General features: G+C 40.8%; 1 protein-coding gene and 1 long non-coding RNA gene across 4 annotated transcripts in view; one reads left to right on the top strand and one right to left on the bottom strand.

Annotated features, from left to right (window-relative positions):
• Positions 1 to 20,000, top strand: part of DSTYK (dual serine/threonine and tyrosine protein kinase) — a 53,861-nt gene extending 33,861 nt beyond the window's left edge. Inside the window, exons 3-13 of the mRNA XM_063114660.1 lie at positions 971 to 1,640; positions 5,676 to 5,908; positions 6,303 to 6,386; positions 7,146 to 7,322; positions 7,922 to 8,051; positions 8,422 to 8,578; positions 9,027 to 9,159; positions 10,707 to 10,820; positions 12,345 to 12,459; positions 14,947 to 15,081; positions 15,491 to 20,000. Of these exons, the coding sequence (XP_062970730.1) occupies positions 971 to 1,640; positions 5,676 to 5,908; positions 6,303 to 6,386; positions 7,146 to 7,322; positions 7,922 to 8,051; positions 8,422 to 8,578; positions 9,027 to 9,159; positions 10,707 to 10,820; positions 12,345 to 12,459; positions 14,947 to 15,081; positions 15,491 to 15,678 (2,136 nt within the window). The 3' untranslated portion in view covers positions 15,679 to 20,000. The remainder of the gene's footprint in view (positions 1 to 970; positions 1,641 to 5,675; positions 5,909 to 6,302; positions 6,387 to 7,145; positions 7,323 to 7,921; positions 8,052 to 8,421; positions 8,579 to 9,026; positions 9,160 to 10,706; positions 10,821 to 12,344; positions 12,460 to 14,946; positions 15,082 to 15,490) is intronic.
• Positions 5,820 to 23,779, bottom strand: part of LOC134390894 (uncharacterized) — a 33,901-nt gene continuing 15,941 nt past the window's right edge. For 2 of the 3 annotated variants that reach the window (XR_010024891.1, XR_010024892.1), the window contains 2 exons: positions 11,991 to 12,124; positions 6,040 to 6,365 (listed from right to left, as the gene is read on the bottom strand). This is a non-coding gene — a long non-coding RNA (uncharacterized LOC134390894). Of the gene's footprint in view, positions 5,900 to 6,039; positions 6,366 to 11,990; positions 12,125 to 23,779 lie in introns of those variants that run through there. The other variant, XR_010024893.1, reaches the window with a different exon arrangement.

Below are 23,779 nucleotides of genomic sequence, written 5' to 3' on the forward strand. Positions count from 1 at the left end.
AAAGGGCGTACTTCCTGGTAGAATTAACCTACCTTCCCCACAAAGAGTTTTCTGGAAGCCCCACCCACTTACTGGTCACCCCTATCTGTAAAGAACACTGCTTTCTCCAATAGTGTGGGGGCTAAATATTGGATAGACAAACCTTAGTCTCTGTCTTACCAAGTGATCATATTCTTAAAGGAATTACCAAGACTTAGGTGGCTAAGATTTTGGGATATCTGCAAACTTTTAGAATAGGACAGTAATACCTGGCTTTTAGTTTGCTCCTTAATTGATTGATTCAATAGTATTGAAAATTTACTATGTGCTAGGTGCTGGAGTTACAGTAATGAACAAGGTAGACATGGTCCCTGCCCTCAAAGAATTTACAGATTGATGGAGAAAAAAATGAGTTTTAAATAAATAAATTATAAACGTGTTAAACATTAAGAAAGGGAGTAAAGCATGCTTGGGATTGTGTAATAGGAAAGACTGTGTGGGTATGACATGACATACATATTGAGACTTAAAGGATGTTTGGGAGCTAGCCGGGTTTGAAAGGTAGGGATGGGGGTGTGAGAGGAGGGCAAGAGGGGGAGGAATGTTCCAGGCAGACTCACTCCCAGTCCGATAATGTCCATAACAGTTTCTTTTTCTTCCATTATCTGTCTTATTTCTTCGTCAGAGGGAATCTATGGGAATTTTTAGCCACAGAGGAAGGCGGGGACCAGGTTCTCTTTATTTGAAATGGCTAAGGGGTCTGCCATCCTTTCTGCTTATTTGTTTTTCACTCTCTCCAGATGGGTGCCTGCCTTTGTAGGCTGTACCAGGTAGTGCTGATAACCAAGGAAGGAGGTGGACAAATGATTGGGGCATACTGAAGTCCAACTGCTCCATCATAGATCTGGATTTTGGTCTCAGTGTGGGACTTTGGGGAGGCAAGGATTGGTTCTGACCCTAAGGTGATAATATGACTCCCTTCCCCTTCCAGGAAGTGGACATTGTGGTAGCACCATGCCAAGGCCTCCGGCCTACAGTGAATGTTCTGGGAGACCTGGTGAATGATTTCTTGCCTGTGATAACCTATGCACTCCATGAAGATGAACTCTCTGAGAGGGATGAGCAAGAGCTTCAGGAAATCCGAAAGTATTTCTCTGTTCCCATATTCTTTTTTAAAGTGCCAAAGCTGGGCTCGGAGATAATAGACTCCTCCACCAGGAGAACAGAGAGTGAAAGATTACCACTTTATCGCCAGCTAATTGACCTGGGCTATCTGAGCAGCAGTCACTGGAACTTTGTGGCTCCTGGCCAGGACACTAAAGCTCAGAGCATGCTGGTGGAACAAAGTGAGAAGTTGAGACACTTGAGCACGTTTTCTCACCAGGTGCTACAGTCTCGCCTGGTAGATGCAGCCAAGGCCCTGAATCTGGTGCACTGTCATTGCCTCGACATCTTTATTAACCAGGCCTTTGACATGCAGCGGGACCTGCAGATTACTCCCAAACGTCTGGAATATACTAGAAAAAAGGAGAATGAGTTGTATGAGTCATTAATGAATATTGCTAATCGAAAGCAGGAGGAAATGAAGGATATGATTGTTGAGACACTTAATACCATGAAAGAGGAACTTCTGGATGATGCTACCAACATGGAGTTTAAAGGTAGGTTCCAGAGAGCTTGTTGGGGTGCTGAGACTACAGGAACCTCTAACCTTTTTCTATCTGGAAATTGAGCACATTAATTCTTAAAGCAGGGGCTGGCCGGTTATCGCAGCTGGTTAGAGCTCAGGCTTATAACACTATGCGTTTGGATCTCTGTACTGGCCAGCCGCCAAAAAAAAAATTCGTAAAGTTAGAGGAACCTCAGGTAATCGCACCTGTCCCCGTTATCAGTATCAGCAGGAGTCCACCTTATATCATTTAGCCAAAGCGACCTTTTCTGCTCTCACAGACCTTCCTGGAAGATTCTACTGTCATTCTTTCCTGAGACCATAAGCCCAATTTTTGGTAAATTCATTCTGATAGCTCTCTAATCTCCACTTTCTGCCTGTTTCCTCCTGACCCTAAAGAGCTGGAGAAGAGCTGCTTGAAGAATGTCGTGCTTTAACCTTTGCTCCTTCGGTATGGCCTGTGCATGCTTTATTGGTTCTTCTTTTGGTCTCATGGTCTCATTTTCTTTTCAGGCTGCTCCTGAAACCCAACTAAGGATGATTGCCTAAAGTAGTGTTTTTAGCTTTTCTGGCAGTTCCGTTCTTCACAAATGGCCATTAATAAAATTAGGTGAAAGTGATTGGTTCAGGTCTTTTGGTGTCTGATGCTGCTGACTTTGTATACTGACTACGTATAAACCACCGTGCATGAACGTTAGCTCTTTTAATTAAAATGACATGGTTTGCAGGTACCCTTTAGATTCTCAATCATGGGTACACATTCAAATCTCCTGGGAGGCTTTTGAAACTACAGTTGCTCAAGATCACTAAAGACCACCCCAGACTGAATCAGGATTTCTGACATGGGACATGGCATCATTGTTTTTCAGGAATAACTTCACTAGGGTAGGTTGTGCATATTACCATTTTCTAGATGAAGGAACTAAAGCTTAGAAAGGTTCAGTAAATTGTCCAAGGTAACACTGCTAGTAAATGATAGAGGCAGGATATGTATCTAGACAGTCTGATTCCTGAGCCCATACTCTTAATTTCCATGTTTTACTGCTTCTTAATCTGTTCCCAATATTAATGCTACACATTCAAATCTCCTGGGAGGCTTTTGAAACTACAGTTGCTCAAGATCACTAAAGACCACCCCAGACTGAATCAGGATTTCTGACATGGGACATGGCATCATTGTTTTTCAGGAATAACTTCACTAGGGTAGGTTGTGCATATTACCATTTTCTAGATGAAGGAACTAAAGCTTAGAAAGGTTCAGTAAATTGTCCAAGGTAACACTGCCAGTAAATGATAGAGGCAGGATATGTATCTAGACAGTCTGATTCCTGAGCCCATACTCTTAATTTCCATGTTTTACTGCTTCTTAATCTGTTCCCAATATTAATGCCACCTTCTTCCTAGTACCCAGCTTCAATACCTCAGCATGGTATTTAACTGTCTTCTTTCCCTTGTCCCATGTCTAATCAGTTGCCAAGTTCCAGTGGGTCTCCTTCCATATTTTACCTGTGCTTTTCTATTCTTTCTTCTTTAGCCTAACTGAACTCTTATTACCTAATTATCTCCCTGACTTCTTTCTTTTTCCAGTTCATCTTTATTGGCTCCTTATTTCTACAGACTAAGTTAAACTCCTCTAGCTAGTACTAAAGATCTTCCAAAGCCTAGGCCTTACTAACTTTTCCAGTCTTATTTCCCACTGTGTGCTTTCCTGTCTTGCTTGTTCTTAACTGCTCACTGTCCTACATACACTCCCTTCACTTTTTCTTTGCTTGTGCCCTGCTTTAATTCAGAAATGTCTTTTATTTGTCTGTGAATTTCCGAATCTTACGTATCTTTCAAGGACTCTCCCAAATGCCATTTCCCACGAATTTATCTTTAATTTTCTTAGCTGATAACAATTGCGCTCATCTGAACTCCCACAGCATTTCATCTGTAAATTATTTCTGGTATATTTCACTTTCTATCTTTTATTATAGTTATTTATGTCCTTCTATTTTCTAAAATCCTGGAGTTGAAGGAGAATAGGATCCGGATCTTATTCACCATCATATCCCTTGCAGCAAATATGTTAGATTCTTGTATACAGTATATCTTTGGAGGACGAATGACTGCATGAATAATGATACTGAGCTATGTTATACTTATAAGTACAAAAATATAGTTGACTTTAGCAAGCATAGGATGCCTGATTTCCTATAGGTCTTTCTAAAGATGAACAGACACCTCTTTTGGTGAATTCCCACTGCAGGGAAGAGTGGCTGAGAAATGCTCAATCTTAGGAAGTCTGAGTATTTAATTAAAGACACTGGAGCAGCAATGCCAGTATCATATTGTACATGATGAAGGGAGGTCAGGGCAGTTAGGTTGAGCAGACAGTAAAATATTTGATTGTCTGTTAAGTGTCAGGCATACCATGTCTGGTACCTGGGAGACAGTGGATAGCTAGACAGATGTGGGAGTGATTGAAAACAAGTAGATCACATGTTTAGCTCTGTTAACTACATTGTGGAATTGTGGATCTATTTACCTAGATGGCTACATTTTAGACATGACTTACAAATCCAGTTTTTACCTTGTTCTAAGTCCTTTCTGGGTATCCTAGAGGTAATTATAAGAAGATTTAGAAGAGAGCTACTACGTGTCCTATATGGCAAGATTCCTATTACTGTTTTTTGTTTGTTTTTACATAAAGGTAATGCATTCACGCTGTGTATCATGGTATATACATGCTTTATAAGATTTTTTTTAAAAGATAAAACCTACATACATGGTACTTAATTCAAAGGTATCAAGACACTGCCTCCAGCCATCCAGTTCACCTCCATATATTCTGCACCTTGCTTTTTCACTTAATGTATATTTTAGAGAACTCCCCATAAATGTGCATACAAATCTGTTTTCTGGTGGATACCTTAACTTATTTAATGATTCTCCTATGGATGGACATTTAGGCTGTTTCCTTTTTTGTTGTTGTTATTACAAACCGTACTACATTGGTCATCGTTGTACACATACATCTTTGGGATTTGTAAGGGTATATTTCTGGAAAAAGAATTCCTAGAAGCAGAACAGTCAGGTCAAAGCACATATCAATTTTTCTTGGTTGGTTGGATGGTTTAAAATTTTGATAGATTTTGCCAGTTTTCCTCTGAAGATGTAGCACCAATTTAAGTTTCCACCAATAGATGTGAGACTGCCTTTTTAGGAGCAGATTTTTTTGCAAGTAGTTTGACTTCTCATATTCTTCTGTTCTCTCGTTTACAAAATAGATTTCTTAATCCTGAAAGGTAGTGGCATGGTGGGGACAATAATTACATTTTACTTTTTATATATCTATTAATTGATTAGAGTAAAATTCCTTACTCTTGGATTGTTCTCACTAATATGCTGGTAGTGTGAAATTTTACAAAGATCATAGGCTTTGGAATCAATGAGCTTTGGGTTCAAATGCTAGTTGTATTACTTCCAACTGTACCATCCCCTTCCCAGTACTCACTTTGTCCTCTCTTTGAGGCTGTTTCCTGATCTATAAAATATAACCAATAATACCCACCTGACAAAGTTATGGTGAAGATGAAATTAGATTACTATGTAAAATGCTTATTATAGTGCCTTTCAAATAGTTTGCACTCAATAAATATTGATCCTCCCCTCATGTAAATATGGACATAAAAGCTAACAAAGCCAACAGGCTCATTCTAGACATAGTTGTTCCTTCTCAAGATCTTAGCTGCCTTTAGTAGTTGAGGGTTACATGGCCCCAGATCATGGTGAGGGTCAGAGTTCATCAACCATGTCTCTTTTTTTTTTTTTTTTTGGCAGCTGGCCAATATAGGGATCTGAATCCTTGACCTTGGTGTTACAACACCACACTCCAACCAACTGAGCTAATAGGCCAGCACCTAGCCATGTCTTTTTGTAGCCGTCATCTTGGTAGTTCTTTGGCTCTGACTTAGGAGATGCCATTATTTAGTGTGTCTGCCTCTTCTCCCTCACAGCAAGCTAGCTTATTTTTCTGCCTCTATAGATGTCATTGTCCCTGAGAATGGAGAACCAGTGGGCACCAGAGAGATCAAATGCTGCATCCGGCAGATCCAAGAACTCATCATCTCCCAGCTTAATCAGGCAGTGGCTAACAAGCTGATCAGCTCAGTGGATTACTTACGTGAGAGCTTTGTTGGAACCCTGGAACGGTGTCTGCAGAGCTTGGAGAAGTCTCAGGATGTCTCAGTTCACATCACCAGTAATTATCTCAAACAGGTGCGCAAAAAATGGTTGTTAAGATACTGTGTCATGGATAGCACATGAAACAGTCCACACACAAGCCCAAATTCAAATTCCCCTTTCAACTTTTTGGCAATCCAGTTTAAATTTTATTTTGTTTTCATATCACATGGCCACTGCCTATGAGAGGTGCTGGTGAGCTGTAAAATTACAGTTAAGCTGATGAACATGAAGATGAAGTAAAATGGCCTAAATGGCCACGAAAATAGATGATCAACTTGCGTTGACTCCGCATATATATTGAGGGATAAATCTGGAAATCCTTAGACTGGACTGTGCTCTTGACGTAAATATCATTTAGTGCATTTTTGAAATAGCCATTTTTGAAATCTACTCAGGGCGTATTTTTCTTTTGTGTGTTCTCTTTTAGATCTTAAATGCCGCCTATCATGTTGAAGTCACATTTCACTCAGGGTCCTCGGTTACAAGGATGCTGTGGGAGCAAATCAAGCAGGTAGAGAGGTTGCTTTCAGACAAATTTTTTAGCCTGTAGTTGATTCAAATGAATCCTAGTCACTTCAGTAGAGAACAGATATTTAGGATCTTCTGTTAAGGCAGGGTGGCCATTTGTTCTGGTTTGTCTGCCTGGGAGAGTTCTGGTTTATGCCTATTCTCAAATAATTATTAATAGTGCTCCCTTTAACTCTTAAAAGTGACAGGTTTAAAATAATATTTTATGGAGCTATTCGATTCGACTTCACTGGCTTCTTCATATTTTCTTTTTTCTTTTTTTTTTTTTTCATAGAGGCTGGCTGGTATGGGGATCTGAACCCTTGACCTTGGTGTTATAACACGGCACTCTAAGCAGCTGAGCTAACTGGCCAGTCCTCGTTTTCCCAACGTAAATGTGTTTTCAGAACCAGGCATTATTGTTGCTGGAGGCCATAAGTGTGGTTCCTTTCTGGAATTCGATCTGGCTCTTATGTAGTTATTTACTGACTTCAGAAAGAGATTTAGCAGGCACTCTCAGGCACTGAATGTAATGTACTTTCAGGGGGTTTGTGAGCACACAGAGTAGGCCTAGTGTTCTTTGATGCTTTGCTCCAGGCCAAGCCCTGATTTTGAGGTATAGGAGAGGAACCTTGAACTTCATATGGTTCCTGTCTTAAGAGCCTGCTCCTGAGTGGGAAACCCAGAAAAGGAAGGGCACTGGGTCTTTCTAGTGGTTCCTGTCTCCTATTCCTCAATAACTTCACTGTCTTCATCCTGGCAGATCATCCAGCGTATCACATGGGTGAGCCCACCTGCTATCACACTAGAATGGAAAAGGAAGGTGGCCCAGGAAGCCATTGAGAGCCTCAGTGCCTCCAAGTTGGCCAAGAGTATTTGCAGCCAATTCCGGACTCGGCTCAATAGTTCTCATGAGGCTTTTGCAGCCTCCTTGCGGCAGGTTGGTATATAGGAAAGGAGATACAGCAGAGAAGAGCCTCATTCAGGGGGGAATATTTTGCACTCTGTTCTCCATATAATTTTTTAAAAATCCCATCAGTATTTTCTTTCTGTTCAGTTAAAGGATAATATTATGTTATAGGAAATTTCATCAATAAATTTTTCTTGTGGATATTTTTCAAACTCTAGGGAAACTGGAGGGAGCTCAGTTAATTTCTCCCCATTTAACTGAGTGAGGAAAGAAAATAGGGTAGTTGGAATTTTTTTGTAAGTTTAATATAGTATTTTAGGAATGAATGACAGAAAGGGATGACTTTCCAACTTCCATGCTAGTTCACAATTATGTGACATCTACTTGTCTGTTTGGGGGTGTTTGTATGCGTGGGGAGGGGAGGTGGATAGATGTGATAATGCATGCTAGAGGAAAAATTATTGAGAGTCTACTATGTGCCAGTCTCTGTGCTAAACATGTAACATACATTTTACTTAAGTCTCACAACTATCTGGATGAGGTAGACGTTGTTATTTCTATATAACAGGTGAGGAAGATGAAGGTAGGGACTCGATAGGTCATATATCTTTTTTCTGTTTCCCTCCCAGCTGGAAGCTGGCCACTCAGGCCGACTGGAGAAGACTGAAGATCTATGGCTGAAGGTTCGGAAAGATCATGCCCCCCGCCTGGCCCGTCTTTCTCTGGAGAGCCGTTCTTTACAAGATGTCTTGCTGCATCGTGAGTCTTTCTTTTTTCCTAGTAAATTGGAGGAGGGTTTGGGATACCTGACATTCTTATGTCCAACCTTGAGGAATCCCAGTGTCTATAAGGTGCTTCCTTGCAAAGCTGTGTAAGTACTTTCTGATGAGTTTTTGAATTCCTGAGGTCTGTTTGGTCCTGCTATTTATATAGTTCAAATAACATGAACAAAGTTTTTAAAATTAAACTGGTTAGGTTACTTCCTACTGGCTTATAATGACACCAGAATTTCTTCCCCTGCATGATATGACTTCCTGGTCTCTAGGCTGGTCCACATCTAAGAATCTGACGGAGGTTACCCAGCAAGTTCCCATCCCTCCTGCCTTATCTCTGTCTCTGTACCTTACAGGTAAACCTAAACTGGGACAGGAACTGGGCCGTGGCCAGTATGGTGTGGTATACCTGTGTGACAACTGGGGGGGACACTTCCCTTGTGCCCTCAAGTCAGTTGTCCCTCCAGATGAGAAGCACTGGAATGATCTGGCTTTGGAGTTTCACTACATGAGGTGGGTCCTGGTCTCATTCATCTCTATGGGAAAGATCCAGAAAAGCAGCCAGAAGCCTGGTGTAAGTTTTGTACTAAGAGCTACAGCACACCTTGTCTCTCCATACCTAGGTCTCAAAATGTTATAGACTAGTGTTTCTGTGTCCAACCCAGACATTTGCTCTTTAAGGCCTTTCCTGTCTTTGCTGCTCTTTCTCCACCATCCTGATTTCTCAGACTCATCGTTCCATTTGACTTTCTTCCTTAGTCATTAAGGCTTATCAATTTTTAGATTCCATGGTTCTTTGTCCTTCAGAGAGGCCATTCTCTTTGCCTTCTGTCTACACTGAGGGCCATTACCTCTGGACCTGGATTAAGCATGGCCTTGAGGCTATTCCTTCCTGCATTCTGACATATCATGCAGGATTAGAGCCTAAGATTGTAGCCCAGACTTCTCTCCTTCCCACCAGGTCTCTGCCGAAGCATGAGCGACTGGTGGATCTCCATGGTTCAGTCATTGACTACAGCTATGGTGGTGGCTCCAGCACTGCTGTGCTACTCATTATGGAGCGGCTACACCGGGACCTCTACACAGGGCTGAAGGTGAGGCGAGGCGAGGAGGGAACGAGATCCAGCTGGCAGCTAGATCCACAGGCTCCTTCCTGGCTTTTCATCCTTCCCTGTTTATTCGGAGCCTCTAGCTTCCATAAGAGATTGTTGGAATAATCAGGCTTTGGTCCACTTATTTCCAAAAAACCTTAAAAAATTCCCAGAACCTATTTTTTGCCACAGTATATATCTAGAATATTACCATTCATACGTCGACCTTTTATGGTGGTGGTAAAAATCTAGAGAAGAGCAGAAAAGCTTCCCATAACTCTGCTCTTCTTTCTTTCTTTGCTGTCAGGGGATAAAGCCAGTTTTTGTTTTTTAGTCAACACATATTTATTAGTGACTACCTTGTACAGACCCTGTATTAAACACTGCAAGGGCTATCAAACAGTAATTGCCAGGAGCTTTCAAGAGAATCGTAGTTATTGAAAAGTTCATGAGGATATGGACTTTGAGTTTGATAGGTGTACCTTGATGAATAGAATCTGAGCAGAAGGAAGAGGCCATACCGGGGTAAGGAACAGCATAATGCCCAGAGCATTCAAAGGCCAACAAGGACACAAGGAATGGGGAAATGTGCAAAGAGATGTGTAAACAAATTATTTAGGACCCAAAATGTTAAGAACCTCCACAGAATTCAAATTCTGTTGTAGATAGTGAGGAGCTACTGAAGGATTTTATTTGAGTAAAGGTGAAATCCTCACCTAAAATAGCCACCAGAAGGGAATTAGAGAGGATTCTTTTGTCTGTTCCCTACATTGGAGCTGAGTAGGAGAGAAATGCTAACCTCAGAAGGGTAGGTCTCTTCTCATATATTTCTCTTGTATCAGTTTATACAGAGGCTTCCAGAAGTAGGGCAGAGGAAACCTTAGAAATGCCTCCACGAGTCATGAGGGACCAATATGATGAAGAAAATGACTCTCCAGGTGGCTTCCCCTCTTAATTTCAAAGGAGTTGTTAAGCTTAGCATTGTCTGATGCTTTTCTACAAGTGGGCTGGAGAACCTCATTTGGACTTTTGGATGAATGATGTGACATTTTCCAGAATTCAAGAGACCCTTGAATTGAAGTAATATTAGTGACTTTGGTATTTGAATCCATAAAACCAAACGTTGGGCTAACCAGAACTGTAAAGCAATGGAAGTAAATCTGTCTGAGGGACCTAGAAATACTTACTTTGAGCCTCAAGGGCAGTTCCAAAGTTTGTTCAGATGTTAGAAATGAGCTCATGCCTTCAGTTGTTCGGTTGCACCTCTTCTAGTCACATTTGGGGTTGTCCAGTTGGCCTGACTACAGCTGCAAGGGATTTTATCAAGCTTGTGTTTTTTACAGCTTGCTCCTCCTTGCTTTCCCTCCACTTCCTCTCCTAACTGCTTTCCTCTTCTCTCTCTTTTTTTTTTCTATTCAGTTTTTTGTCCTTGTGCACCCTAGTGCAGTCAGTCTTTTAATTTCCCACAGAAGGCAGTCTCAGTTGGTTCAAGCAAGTTGGATTAAGGAGTTTCCCTGTTCGTGACAAGTAAGCTCTTTTGTCTCCCCAAGGCTGGGCTGACCCTGGAGACACGTTTGCAGATAGCACTAGATGTGGTAGAGGGGATCCGCTTCCTGCACAGCCAAGGACTTGTCCATCGTGATGTCAAACTGAAAAATGTGCTGGTAAGTAGGAGCTATTTCCCCAAGATGATACCCTGCTTCTGTGGGTTAAGTGACCTTTTGGAGGGTACTTCTAAATGTAAGTTTGGTCCTAGGAAAAGTCCAGAGGGAAACTAGTAGAATTAACAGTATAGTGGATGAATAGTATCTTGGACTTAAAGCTTAGGGAAGATTTTCCTCATAGACTAGTTTATGTTGCTTAAGGTTTTTATCACCCTACACCGTTTTGAAAAACTTTAAATTTACAGAAGAGTTAAAAGAGTGGTACAGTGAAGACCCATATGACCCTTCACCCAGATTCATATTCTCTCTCTCAGCATGCTCACTCACACTCTTGCTTACTCTTTCTGTATATACAGTCACACTCACACACACACATACCTTTCTACCGAATATGTGAAAGTAAGTTTCAGGTAATGCTTTGTTCCTAAATACTTCAGCATGTTTCTTCTAAGAAAAAGGACATTTTTCTACATAATTAAAATGTCATTATCACCCCCAAGAAATTTAGCATTGATAAAATACTGCTATTTAATATACAATCTATATTAATATTTTGCAGTTGTCCCAAATATGTCCAGTTGCCCCAAATGTGGTCTCTTTGTTTGATCCAGGGTCCAATCCAAGGATCATACAGTGCATTTTATTATATTTCTTTAGTCTCCTTTAATCTAGTAGTCTTTCTGCCTTTCATTGCCGTTATGACAGTGATATTTTTGAGACATTCAGGTCTTGTTATTGCTTAGGGTTTGATCAGAGATGCTGGATGAGGGCTGAGATAGGTACATGCACCTTAAAAGGTAAGGTAGTCATGAACTCACTAGTCCTGTTATCTAAATTATAAAGAATCTTTTAACATACTCCTCTTAAAAATATATTAGAATATCACTAAGGTGTTTGTGGCAGCACTTAAATGATGTATAAAAATGACAGCAGTTTGGGGGAAAGAGAAGATCTCCCTAAAATGAAACCTGGGTTAGCTCAGTTGGTTAGAGTGCAGCCTTATAATACCAAGGTCAGGGGTTCAGTTTCCCTTACTGATTTAAAATGAAACCTAAGAGGTTGATCAACAGCCAAATGAGACGGATTTATTCTCTTGGACCTTTAGGAAAGGAAACTGCAGGGATTCCAGGAAGCTCTCCCCAGTTGACCAGAGGACCTCAACTTTCTTACCAACTTTCTGCCCTGGGGTCAGGAGGAGACTCAGGAGCTGAAATGCTGTCCTCAGTGTCCTTCCGTGGACTTCACTTATTCATTCTTCCATGATTTATTCAGATTCTGATGTGTGCCAGGTACTAGGCTAAGCACTGGGGATACAAAGAGGAAAAAGACAATTCTGCTGTCAGGTTGCTCACAGTATGGGGAGGAAGACAGTAATGGTAATGAATCTGGAGACAGGGAGATTGAGGCATGATTTATTGGGTACTACCTGAGCTACTTTGAGGCACCTACTTTTGAGCGTGGATATGCAACTGAGTGCTGTGTGTAGGATCAGAGACAGGGTGATTCTTGCCGTTTTGTTGGCAGCTGGACAAGCAGAACCGTGCCAAGATCACTGACTTAGGATTTTGCAAACCGGAGGCCATGATGTCAGGCAGCATTGTGGGGACACCAATCCATATGGCCCCTGAACTTTTCACAGGTAAGGCTGGAGGGCCCTGCCAAACTCGCTAGTGTGTTTAGCCATGACTCAGGACTTTAACCCTGAATGTCATCCCTCGGGCTAAGTAGTATCCAAAAGTTACTATGGCAGGTCTGGCACAGGCAAGGGAGAAACCAGAACGGGGAAATCCTAAGGCAAATAGGGAGAAAAGTGGAAAGGTGAAGCAGTGAGAAAGAAAAGTGCAAATGGGAGTCACCAGTTATTCTTTTGGATGTCTCTCTGGGTTATTATTGCCATAATTGCCATAATCAGCCAATTATTTAATCATGAAGTATTGACTTTATGTAATAACTCCTATATAATAGGAGTTTTCTCTGTCATTAAGGAATTTATAATTGACATATATATATTGAGGTAAAATAATTAGGAAGCAGTAGAAGACAGAGTGCTATATAATGTACTGTTGGTGTTCAGAGAAGGGATAAATGAAGATTGAAATGTTTGATGGTTTTGTGGTAGAGGTGAAATTTTGGGTAGAACTTGAGTCAGATATGGAAAATTGGTGGGGGGAAGGGAACTCATATTTATTAAGTATATACTTAGAGCTAGGTAGTGTGGGTATGTTTTTTATATATTTTATTTCATTTAATCCTCACAACAATTCTGTGACATTGATGCATTTTTACATCCATTTTATGGATAAAGTTGGACCAGATTGATGAAGAAACCCATCCCCAAAACATTGACCTAGAATATAATGAAGCTGGGATTTGAATCTCTGTCTCCAGAGTCCAACCATGTGCAGTCGGGCCTCTGTATCTGTGGGGCTGCATATGTGGACTCAACCAACTGAGGATCAAAAATTTTTGAAAAACAACAACAATGCAACAATAAAAAAGCACAAATACAAACAATACAGTATAACAGCTATTTACATAGAATTTACATTGTGTTAGGTATTATAAGTAATCTAGAGATGATTTAAAGTATATGGGAGGGGCCGGCCCGTGGCTCACTCGGGAGAGTGCGGTGCTGATAACACCAAGGCCCCGGGTTCGGATCCCATATACGGATGGCCGGTTCGCTCACTGGCTGAGCGTGGTGCTGACAACACCAAGTCAAGGGTTAAGATCCCCTTACCGGTCATCTTTTAAAAAAAAAAAAAAAAAAAAAAAAAAGTATATGGGAGGATGAGTGTAGGTTATATGTAGACTTTGGTATCTTTGGGGCGTCCTGGAACCAATCCCCTGTGGATACCAAGGGATGACTGTATCATGAAGGAGAAAATTCTGGAGGCTGGAGAAGGGGAAATGAAGAAAATCGCAGAATAGAAATAAACATGACAGGGAAGAAATCCATTTGGGGAATAGTGGTAAACAAGGTTGGAGATAAAATACATTGAGCTTGAAATTCACACAGAGGAGTTAAGACTTATTGTGCAAGAAGCAAATAGGCACTGACTTTGAGCAGGGGAGAAATGAAAAGAAAATGTTTGTGGAAGGTTGGCTTAGCAGCAGTCGGTAGAGGGATTTGAGTGGGTAAGGACAAGGTAAGTAGATCAGTTAGGCAGTGGTTGTCTCCAGGATTAGGTTCGTATTAGTGCTGAAACAAAAAGATGTGACAGATTAGTTCAAAGGAAGAATGGGCAAGATTTTGTTACTAACGATGTGGGTGATGAGCAGAAAAGAATGACTAAAAGATGACTCTGAGGTTTTGAACCTGAATGGACGAGGAGTGGTTATTGCCAGGGAAGATGGAAGGTAGTCACAGGTCAGTCATTAGCATTGGCAAGAGCTAAAATTAGCAGGGTGATTGAATTTCTTTCATTTTGTATGAAAGTCTTCTCCCACCCTTTCGTCACATGATACACACAAGGATTAGGAGTTAACTAGACAGCTACACTCCTAGCCACATCTGAATCAAGTAGACAGTCATCATTTATCTTCCCTAGATTCACTTTTTAAAAAAAATTTTATTCCCATTGCTATTATCCTATTTCAGTTACTTCATACTTAAATTCCTTTCATTGTTTCTACTATAGTAGTTCACCCTATTATTGTCAGAATAATCTTTCTAAAATATATTCTTCATGTCACCTCCTGCTCAAAACATAATTGACTTCCTGCTGCCCACTCAGTCCAGATGCTTCTGTCTTATTTTAAAACGTTTTATATTCTGGTTCCAATGTACCCACACACATGTATTTTCCAACTTTATTTCCCTAATATGACCTTTCAGGATTAATCTTTTTGACTATCCCATTAAAACAAAAGGTCTTATTTTCCTTCTCCTTTTTCATGTTCTAGTCTTGGCTCTCTTAATATCTAGCTTTGACCTCCCAATACTGTAGTTTTTTGTACTGTAAAATTGGCATAAGTGTGCCCCACCTGACAGGGTTGTTAGGAGAGAGAATGGATGTTAAAAGCTTCAGAAAAAAACATGTAAGGACTTCTGCAGATGCAAGGTAGTGGTGATGATGCCGCCTTCCTCCCCCAGCTCATTACTTCTCATCCCTTCTTGTTATAGGGAAGTATGATAATTCCGTGGATGTCTACGCTTTTGGGATTCTTTTTTGGTATATCTGCTCAGGCTCTGTCAAGCTTCCTGAGGCATTTGAGAGGTGTGCTAGCAAAGACCATCTTTGGAACAATGTGCGGAGAGGTAAGAGCCACAAGTGCTACTTTGTCCTAACTCCCCTCGCTAGAGCACACTGAGCCCACCCAGTGCAGTAAGGGCCTTCTGTCATCCTCTCTGGCCACTCCACAGCAGGACCACATACACATTTAGACCATCATGGAATCCAGAAAAGACATTTAAGTCAATCCTTTGCTTCCAGGGAACACACTATTGAACTATCTCAAAACGGCTTTTTTTCAGTAAAATTTCCAATTCTTCAACTTCCTGTGCCAGTGTGTTCCAGTTTTTCATCACTAGATGTTTGCATTTGAAACCAGAGCTCACTGCATTCTTTAGTATACTGAGCCCCAACTGGGCAATCAGCCTTTGAGCTGGTCATGTCTCTTCATTGTGTTGGGCCCCCTTTCGCTGATTTTCATGCTCCTTTCTCCAGGGGCCCGTCCAGAACGTCTTCCTGTGTTTGATGAGGAGTGCTGGCAGTTGATGGAAGCCTGTTGGGATGGAGACCCCTCTCAGAGGCCTCTCTTGGGCATTGTCCAGCCCATGCTCCAGGGGATCATGGACCGGCTATGCAAGTCAAATTCTGAGCAGCCAAACAGAGGACTAGATGATTCTACTTGAAAGCAAATACCTTTCTCTTTCACTCTCTATTTCTTTCCTTCCCCTCACCTTTTGCCTGTGGGGAGAATTTGACATTTATTCATTATAGGGAGCTCCTGAGAGAACTGGTACTTGCTGGGCAACTTGAGACCTTCCCAGGCAGAGATGACTCCTGGACAGTGAAGAGTTGGATGGCTGTTTGAACATATTTGGCAGTTCACTGAAGCCCCAAGCTATCCCTTTAGCAAAAGATTGTCTAAGACATGTGTAGAAGCTGAAAAATGTGATGTTCTGGCCTCACAACTGAAAAGGAGGCAAATGGTACCATTATCTATTCAGTGTTTATGTTTCTAAGACAAGTGGGACACTGCTGTGGCAATAGTATTAGAAACTATCACTTGTCATGATTTTGGCTCTAGCTAGAAATAGTTTGATTCTACCCAGTGGCTGGGATCCTTAGAAAATTTGAGCTTAGTTCTGGGATTGTGAAAAATGGGCATAAAAAAATAACTTGTGGATGCCTGGTTCCTGTTTTCTGCAACCAGGTATCTCAGGCTACATTGGTCAGAAGCCTTGGTGAGGTAGCTAGAAACAAAACTGTCTGTTCCTTACAGCACCAGTGTGTTTACATTTAGAGGACCATATTTCCCTGGTTTCTAGGGAGGGTTTCACTGTTACATCACCAAGAGGCCAAAAAAAAAAAGAAAAGAAAATGAAAAAATGTGTGTATATATGTATATGTATATATATAAGCCATTGGATTTTGAGTTACTGCTAACCCCAGAACAGAATCTCTGTTCTACCCTTGTGTCTTTTTTTTTTTACTCCTTCTTTCTGTCTCAAGATGGGAAAACTCCAGACAACATGGTACTTAGGAGTGAATGTTTGAGCAAAACCAACCCAGCGTGAAGTATTTGGGTGAGACCTGAGAAGTGGGAAATGATTCAGAGGCCGTGGCCCACATACAAACCTTCTGGACAGATATTAGCTGATTTTTTTTAAAAAAATCAGAAACTCTTCTTTTTCTGTTTCAATATAACACACTGATGTTTTCAAGATTTGATCAATGAGTTTTTTAATCAAGATTTCTTTTGCATTTAACTTTTTCCTTTATTTTAAATATTAATCTGTTAGAAGGAAAGAAAGGACCAGAGGAAAGAGAAAAACACTCCTCTGACAGTTGTGTGTGTGTGCACCTCACCGCTGGGCCTGGGAAGCTTTCTTGAAGTTGGGAGGTGGGGTGCTGGTCTTTTGGAGAGTTTCTCATGAAGCGTACATGAGGAGAAATGATTCCAGTCAGAGGAAGGGAAACAATTTAAACATTGGTGCATCTCAGATCTGGACTTTAGGCCTTCCTCAACCAAACTGGTCCATTATGTTCAGAAAAATAGGTAGGTGAGGGAATAGACAGTGGAGGTGAGTAGCCTCCATCCATCTGCCCAATCCCCATGTCGTCTAGCCCCCGTGCCCGGCCCCAAAGTCTGTGCAACAGGTCCCCAAGTCAGTGTATAAGATAAGTGGCACATTTGCTGCTGAGATTTTCTCAGGTTGTTTGAGACAAACGACCATCTCTTGAATATTTAGAGTCTATAATAAATTTTTCATATAACTTTTAAAGTTCAGTTTTAACTCTTTGGCTATTCTGGCCTATGATTATCATATGCACTGTATCCCCTCAGAAACTCCATGCAGTGCTAAAAAGAAGCCTTTTTTCCCCCCCAATTTTTTTTTTTTCTTTTTTTGGTGGCTGGCTGAAAAAAAATCCTTTTTACTTACAAAATAAAGTAACTGACCCAGTGTCTTTTGAGTTCTGTAGGTTCTAGCCTTGTTTTGGTAATGTTCAGTATATCTCTTAGAATTTTTTTTTAATCACTTATTTAGCTATACTTCAGGTTACTGTGTTCTTCTCAGCATTAATTCATTGCCCTTCTGGGGACTATGATGGGGCTACCAGGAAGCCAGGTGTCAAGTTAAGAAAGGAGAGTTGAGGAGTCTGCTTGCTGAAAAATCATTGCTAAGTCTGTTCTGTATGAAATTTCAGGAAAGGTCTTTAATAGTTCTCTTTTCCAGACTATCTTTTAACTCTAGCTATAATCAGGAGTCTGTACTTCCATTATGGAGACCACATTCCTAACATTCATTGGAAGTCTTAGCTCACCCCCATTCATACAAGGGAGGTTAGATTTTTCCCTACCCTAAGTCCCTTTTCAGTTTATCCCCTGTGGGCTCTTCTGCTCTCAGATAACATCTTTCTAAGGAGCTGGCTGGATAGCTCAATTGGTTAGAACGCCAAGGGTTCAGATCCTGACACTGGCCAGCTGCCGAAAAAAAAGTTTTCTAGCAAATTCTCAACATTTTTTTGCCTAGTAGGGAGGAAGAGAGGGACTAATGTAAGTAAGGAGATGAGTATTTGTGTTACAGTTCATTAAAAAAAGTACTCTGAGAAAAGGTGCAAAATATTCCTTAGTCTCTAGGCCCGCCAAAGTCCACATATGGATATTTGGGGGTGTTATTTAAATACTCAGCAGGCTGAGTGCGGGACATGTATATAAAGTGTATACTTTGCTTTTGTTTATAACATTGTCAGCTAATTTTGTGTTCTTTGTTCTTGGCACCCATTATTACTAAAGTGATGGAATGCCATGAAATGTACTGTATTGTATGTTACTAGGGAAGACACTAGGTATTCAAAGGAGTCGGGCAATACTTGGGCTGTAGAGAGCTCAGCATGGCCAAAGTCCTGAAGATTTTACCTCCCAAGTTTGGTTGTATATGGTCCCAGGTGGTGAGGTAAGATTGTAGCTGGGAGAAGAAGAAGATGGCATGAAGGAATTACCCTTACTGTGTTCTATCCTTGTAATCAACTTTATTAGGGTAGTTTACCCTAGCATGAAAATGATGACCTGGCCATTTTTAATGAGCTTGAAGTCTGGTCATTTTTTTCAGAACTGAGAGGCCTTCCTGCAGAGCAATCAGAAGAAATGGTGGAGCCTGGGGCCCTGGAATGGCAGACTCTCTGCCTAGAGAGCTAGCCACAGGGTCACTCAGGCAAGATTGAAGAATGCTTGTCTGGGCAAGGCTTCCACAGGCATGTCCTAGTTCCCTGATCCTCTGCAGAAAGAGGCTCATTGATTGAGCATCTTTCACCTCTGTGAGAAGGAGAACTCTGCTGGCTGTTCCCAGACCAAAGAAAGTCAGTTTTGACTCCATCAACTTGAAGGGGACAGAGCCTAGGCAGCAGTTTCTCCTAATTTTTAACACTAAAATGGAAGAAAGGATGCGTTACTACCCTGACAAATAGGGGAGTGACAGAACTCTTGACTAGTACCTGTCAGCTCTCAAATGCATTTTTTCTTTGCTCGAGCTGCCAAAGAAAGTTTGGAGAATGTTTTTTTCTGATGAGAGAAGTCGCTCAGGGTGGCAGGGCTGTGAAGTGACAACTGCACTCAACGACACTTTATTTTGGGGCTTATTATTTAGCACTAAGAAGCCCAGGAGGATTGGTGATTAAAGTAGCACTTTGGGAAAGTGAGGCACTCTCTGGCCTTGCTTTGGAGAGATGGCATACTTGGTATTACATTTTGCTAATCAGGAAATCTCCAAAATCCATTTTGCATCAGAGTGGGAATAACAGCCTTGGAAGAGTCCATTGCCAAAAGAATAGTTGCTTTCTTTATTTTCAAAGCTTGTTTTTGAGATTTGCTGGATCAAATAACCTACTTTTTCTTTAAAAGAAAAAGGGTTTATTCTTCTAAATATGGGGGTGGAATGGAGTAGAGCTAGTGCATTGTTAAAGTGAGTAAGGAGGGAGTGACCCTTGTATTGCAAACTCCCCTGGAGGTTTCAAGTAGCACTCCTGTTCTTAAAATGGTTTTATTTTTAACTTCATCTGCTTCGGTAACATCCAGTCCATTTGAGGTGATCACAGAGACTATGTGAAAACACCTGGCATTAGAGAGGCCACCTTGTCCAGAGGGTTGAAAAGAAAATTGGTCTAGACAGCCTGTTGTCTTTTGTCTTTATGTAATGTTCTTTATTTGTTTTAAAGGACTAATGTTTATTACAGTGTTCAATAAAAGTATAACATACTAGGTGTGTAGAATAAAAGTGCAATAACAAAAGAAAATTACTTTGGCACAAACTTCAGTCTTTATACTCTCTCCTTCCTTGTGCTCCCTGGCTCTTTCCATAATATTGTTACAGCAGGACTGTGTTAATTGTGTATATTTTTAAGAGAGTAACTCTGGGTTAAGTCTTCATTTGGTGTAAATGGTTGGGTTTGGTTTTCTAGAGAATTCTGTATACTTGCTGGGATGATGCACAAATACCAGATGTGCTGTATAATAAAGATCACATTAATGTTTTAGCTTTAGATTTGTTTGGCCTTGGTTTTTCCTTACCTCACTACTCATATTAAGAGGACACTTCCTATTCCATTCCATTTCCACTGTGACCTGCAGTCAGAGGTTTGCCTTAGGAGACACTGACGAAACATGTTACTCTTCCATCAGGGGCCTTCCCCAAACATGATGATCACTCTTGGTCTTTGGGTACTTTACATTCCCACTACTAGAGGGTGGAGCAAGGGGATGGGCAACAGGATAGTGGAGAACAGGGGGACAAAGTGGGGCGATAGAGAGCAATTTATTTTTCAGAGCCTATCCTGGGGTGACACCCTTTTCTCCAGCTTCCTTTCAGCATGAACTTGAAGATTTTTAAAAAATATTTTATTGTATTTGTCGATATACAATGTGGTTGATTATTGTGGCCAATTCCCGAAACCTCCCTCCCTCCTCCTCCTCCCCCCTCCCTCCCAACAATGTCCTTTCTGTTTGCTTGTGGTATCAACTTCAAGGAATTGTAATTGTTATGTCTTGTCCCTCCGCCCCCCCCCCCCCCGAACTTGAAGGTTCTGAATTCACACATGAGCTTAGCTTCTCTTTATTACACTGTGAAGGAGTTTAGGCATGTAATCTGTATATTGGTCTATCTGCATTTAGAATATTTTGAATTTTCTATTTAGACTCACCCTGCTATTCAGATTTGCTTGCTCAGCAGTGCCTGACAGGCACTATCATAGGCCACCACCAGAAGGGCAGCATTATCTGTAGTCACCAGGGAATGTCAGCGCACAGCAGCATGCCTCTTCTCTCATGGGGTGTGTTTGTTTTGGTTTGTTTTTGGTTACCATATCATGTCCGGCTTGTGTGGCTGAGTCACTTTGTAATTGCTTGTGACTTGACTGCAACACAAGGTTTGGCCAGGAGATGGCAGCACAACTTAAACAGTTGGTGTGTTTGTGCTTAAGGGAAAAGCTCAAGTTGAATTTCAGTGGTTCTCAGCCTACCCCTACACAGTGATTATTTAATGCAGATAAGCTTTCCTGGTAATGTGTTTGTGTGGGGCTCAGAGGGGAGATGCCTCCAAGTTTCTGAACATTATTAAATTCAACTTCAAATTTTCTACCTTCAATAGGATCCCAAGGAGTCTACAAGTGCTAACTGAATAGACTCCTTTTGAGAGCAGTTATCATGGGTGGCCATGTATTGACTGAGGCCTCTTATAAGGCCTTTCTAGGGATGTCTTGTTCCTTAGTATATTCTAAAGGTTGCATTTCAAGTCAGTGGAAAAAAGTACTATTCGATTAAACTGGCTGTCCACTTGTCTTAGTTTTTTCCTGCTGCTATAACAAACTGCTGCAGACTGGGTAATTTATAAAAATAATAGAAACAGTTCTTACAGTTCTGGAGGCTAGGATGTCCAAGATTAAGGCACCAACAGATTCAGTGTCTGGAAAGTGCTGCTTTTTGCTTCCAAGATGGCACCGTGTTGCTGTGTCCTCCAGAGGAAACTACCACTGCATCCTCGTATGGCAGAAGACATGGAAGGACCAGGCAGTTCTCTGAAGCCTTTTTATTAAGGGCATTAATCCTATTCATGAGACCACAGCCCTTGTGGCCCAATCACTTCTTAATACCATCACCTTGGGGTTTAAATTCCAACTTACGAATTTTGGAGGGACACATACATTCAAACAATAGCACCACCTAAGGAAAAAAAACCCCTCAAATCATCATACAAAAAAAAAAAAAAAAGTCCAGGTGTACTAAAGATCTAAATGTAAAAATATCAAACTATAAGGATCTAGATAATAAGAGCATGTTGAATATTAACTGCTGTGGATTGACTGAATTGTGTCCCCCCCAAAGTTCATACATTAGGAGCTTAATTCTCACTGTAACTATTGAGGGTGGGAAACTCTATTATGGTAATTGAAGGGTGGGACCTGGACAAGGTGATTAGATTCTGAGGGCCCTGCCCAAGTGGATGGATTAATAATGGTAGTCAGGGATATGGTTCTGAGGGCTTTAAAAGAAGAGCATCTGAGAGGCTGGTTAGTCTCTCTCTGCTCCACCACTTTCTGCCATGTGGGACTCCTGCATTACTGTAAAACCACCACCAAAGAAGACCCTCTCCAGATGTGTTCCCTGGACTTTGGATTTCCCAGCCTCCAAAATTGTAAGCAATAAATTTTGTTTTCTTATAATTTACCCAGTTCCATGTATTTTCTTAAAAGCAACAGAAATGGACTAATACGTTTACTATGTGCTGGACACTATTCTAAATGCTTTACATGTATTAACTCACCCAGTCCTCACCACAACCCCATTTTAGTGATGAGAAAAACAAAAGCACAGAGAGGTTAAGTAACCAGGGTCATACAGCTAATAAATGTCAGAGCTGGGATTTCAGCCTGAGAAGTTCAGCTTCAGAACCTCTGCTTCTGCAACTAACTTGCTATATATACCGTGCTGCCTCTAGTAGGAAATACATGTAAATATGTTCATTTATAGTTTTGGGGCAGAGAGAGCTTTTTTGAGTGTGATCAGGAACCCAGAAGCCATAAAGAAAAAATGATAGAAGTTTTAAAGAACTTATATACAACTAAAGACACCAAAACCAAAATTAAGACAAATCACTAATTAGAATAATTGCAATATATAACAGATAAACAGGTTCATATTCCTAATATATGAAGAAATCAATAAGAAAAGAGCTAAAAACAAATTGGCTAGTAAGCATTTGACAAAGATGTTCATCACTAGTAATCAGGGAAATACATGTGAAAACCAAAAAGGTGTTTCCTATCAATTTACTAAAAATAAATATTAAAAATCTCTATTCATAAAGGTGTAAGGATGAGCACTTCCCTGTGTTGTTGGGAAGTGGATATAGCAGCAAAAGGGCAATTTGGCAGTACCTATGGACAATTTAAATGTATATATCCTTTGCCTCAGAAGTAATTTCTAGGTGGTCTCTACAGAAATATTTGCACAAGTGTGCAAAGCTATATAAGTATAAAGGTGTTATCACATCATTATTTGTTATACCATACCAAAAAGTTGGGGGCAATATTAATGACTGACATTGGGGGGAGATTAAATTATGGTATTCATACCATGGAATACTGTGCAGCCATTAGAAGGAATGATGTAGATCTCTGCTGGCAAGGAATTTTTCACTATCATTGAGTGGAAACTTAATTTAAGAATATATGTAACATAACCCACTTTTTGGTAAAAATCCCTTTCATCCCCCCATAACCCTAAATTATCTAGACATTTAGTCCATCTCTGTGTATATGCATAGAAAAAAGTTTGTAAGCATATATATCAAACTGGTAATAGTGGTTTTCCTAGGGAGAGAACTTCCAACTTATAGGGTATTGAATTTCTGTTATTGTATTATTTATCCTGAACATCTATTCTTATAATTTAAGAAAATTACTTTTGGCTGATTTAGGAGAAAGATATTGGGGGCTCACAAAATCAACAGGAAACTGGAAGATCAGGCTCACAGAATCAGTGGGTAGGAACCAGGGCAGCTCTGCAGGCTATTGCAAAGATCTCACAATGGCTCTGATGAACCATCTTCACTCCCTCATGAGTAAGCAGCCAGGAAGAATTTTCTTGACTGGCCCAGCATAGGTTGCAGGCCCATTTCCCAGCTATATTGGCTCAGAACTGGAAGGATCTATCCCCTTCAGATTCCATGGTGAGAGGCAGGCACCTAGATTTTCCTGCTCATTAAAAACTGCATTCAATAGAGGAGAAGTAATTCC

Source organism: Cynocephalus volans, chromosome 11 (assembly GCF_027409185.1).
Source record: "Cynocephalus volans isolate mCynVol1 chromosome 11, mCynVol1.pri, whole genome shotgun sequence".
Lineage (NCBI taxonomy): Eukaryota > Metazoa > Chordata > Mammalia > Dermoptera > Cynocephalidae > Cynocephalus > Cynocephalus volans.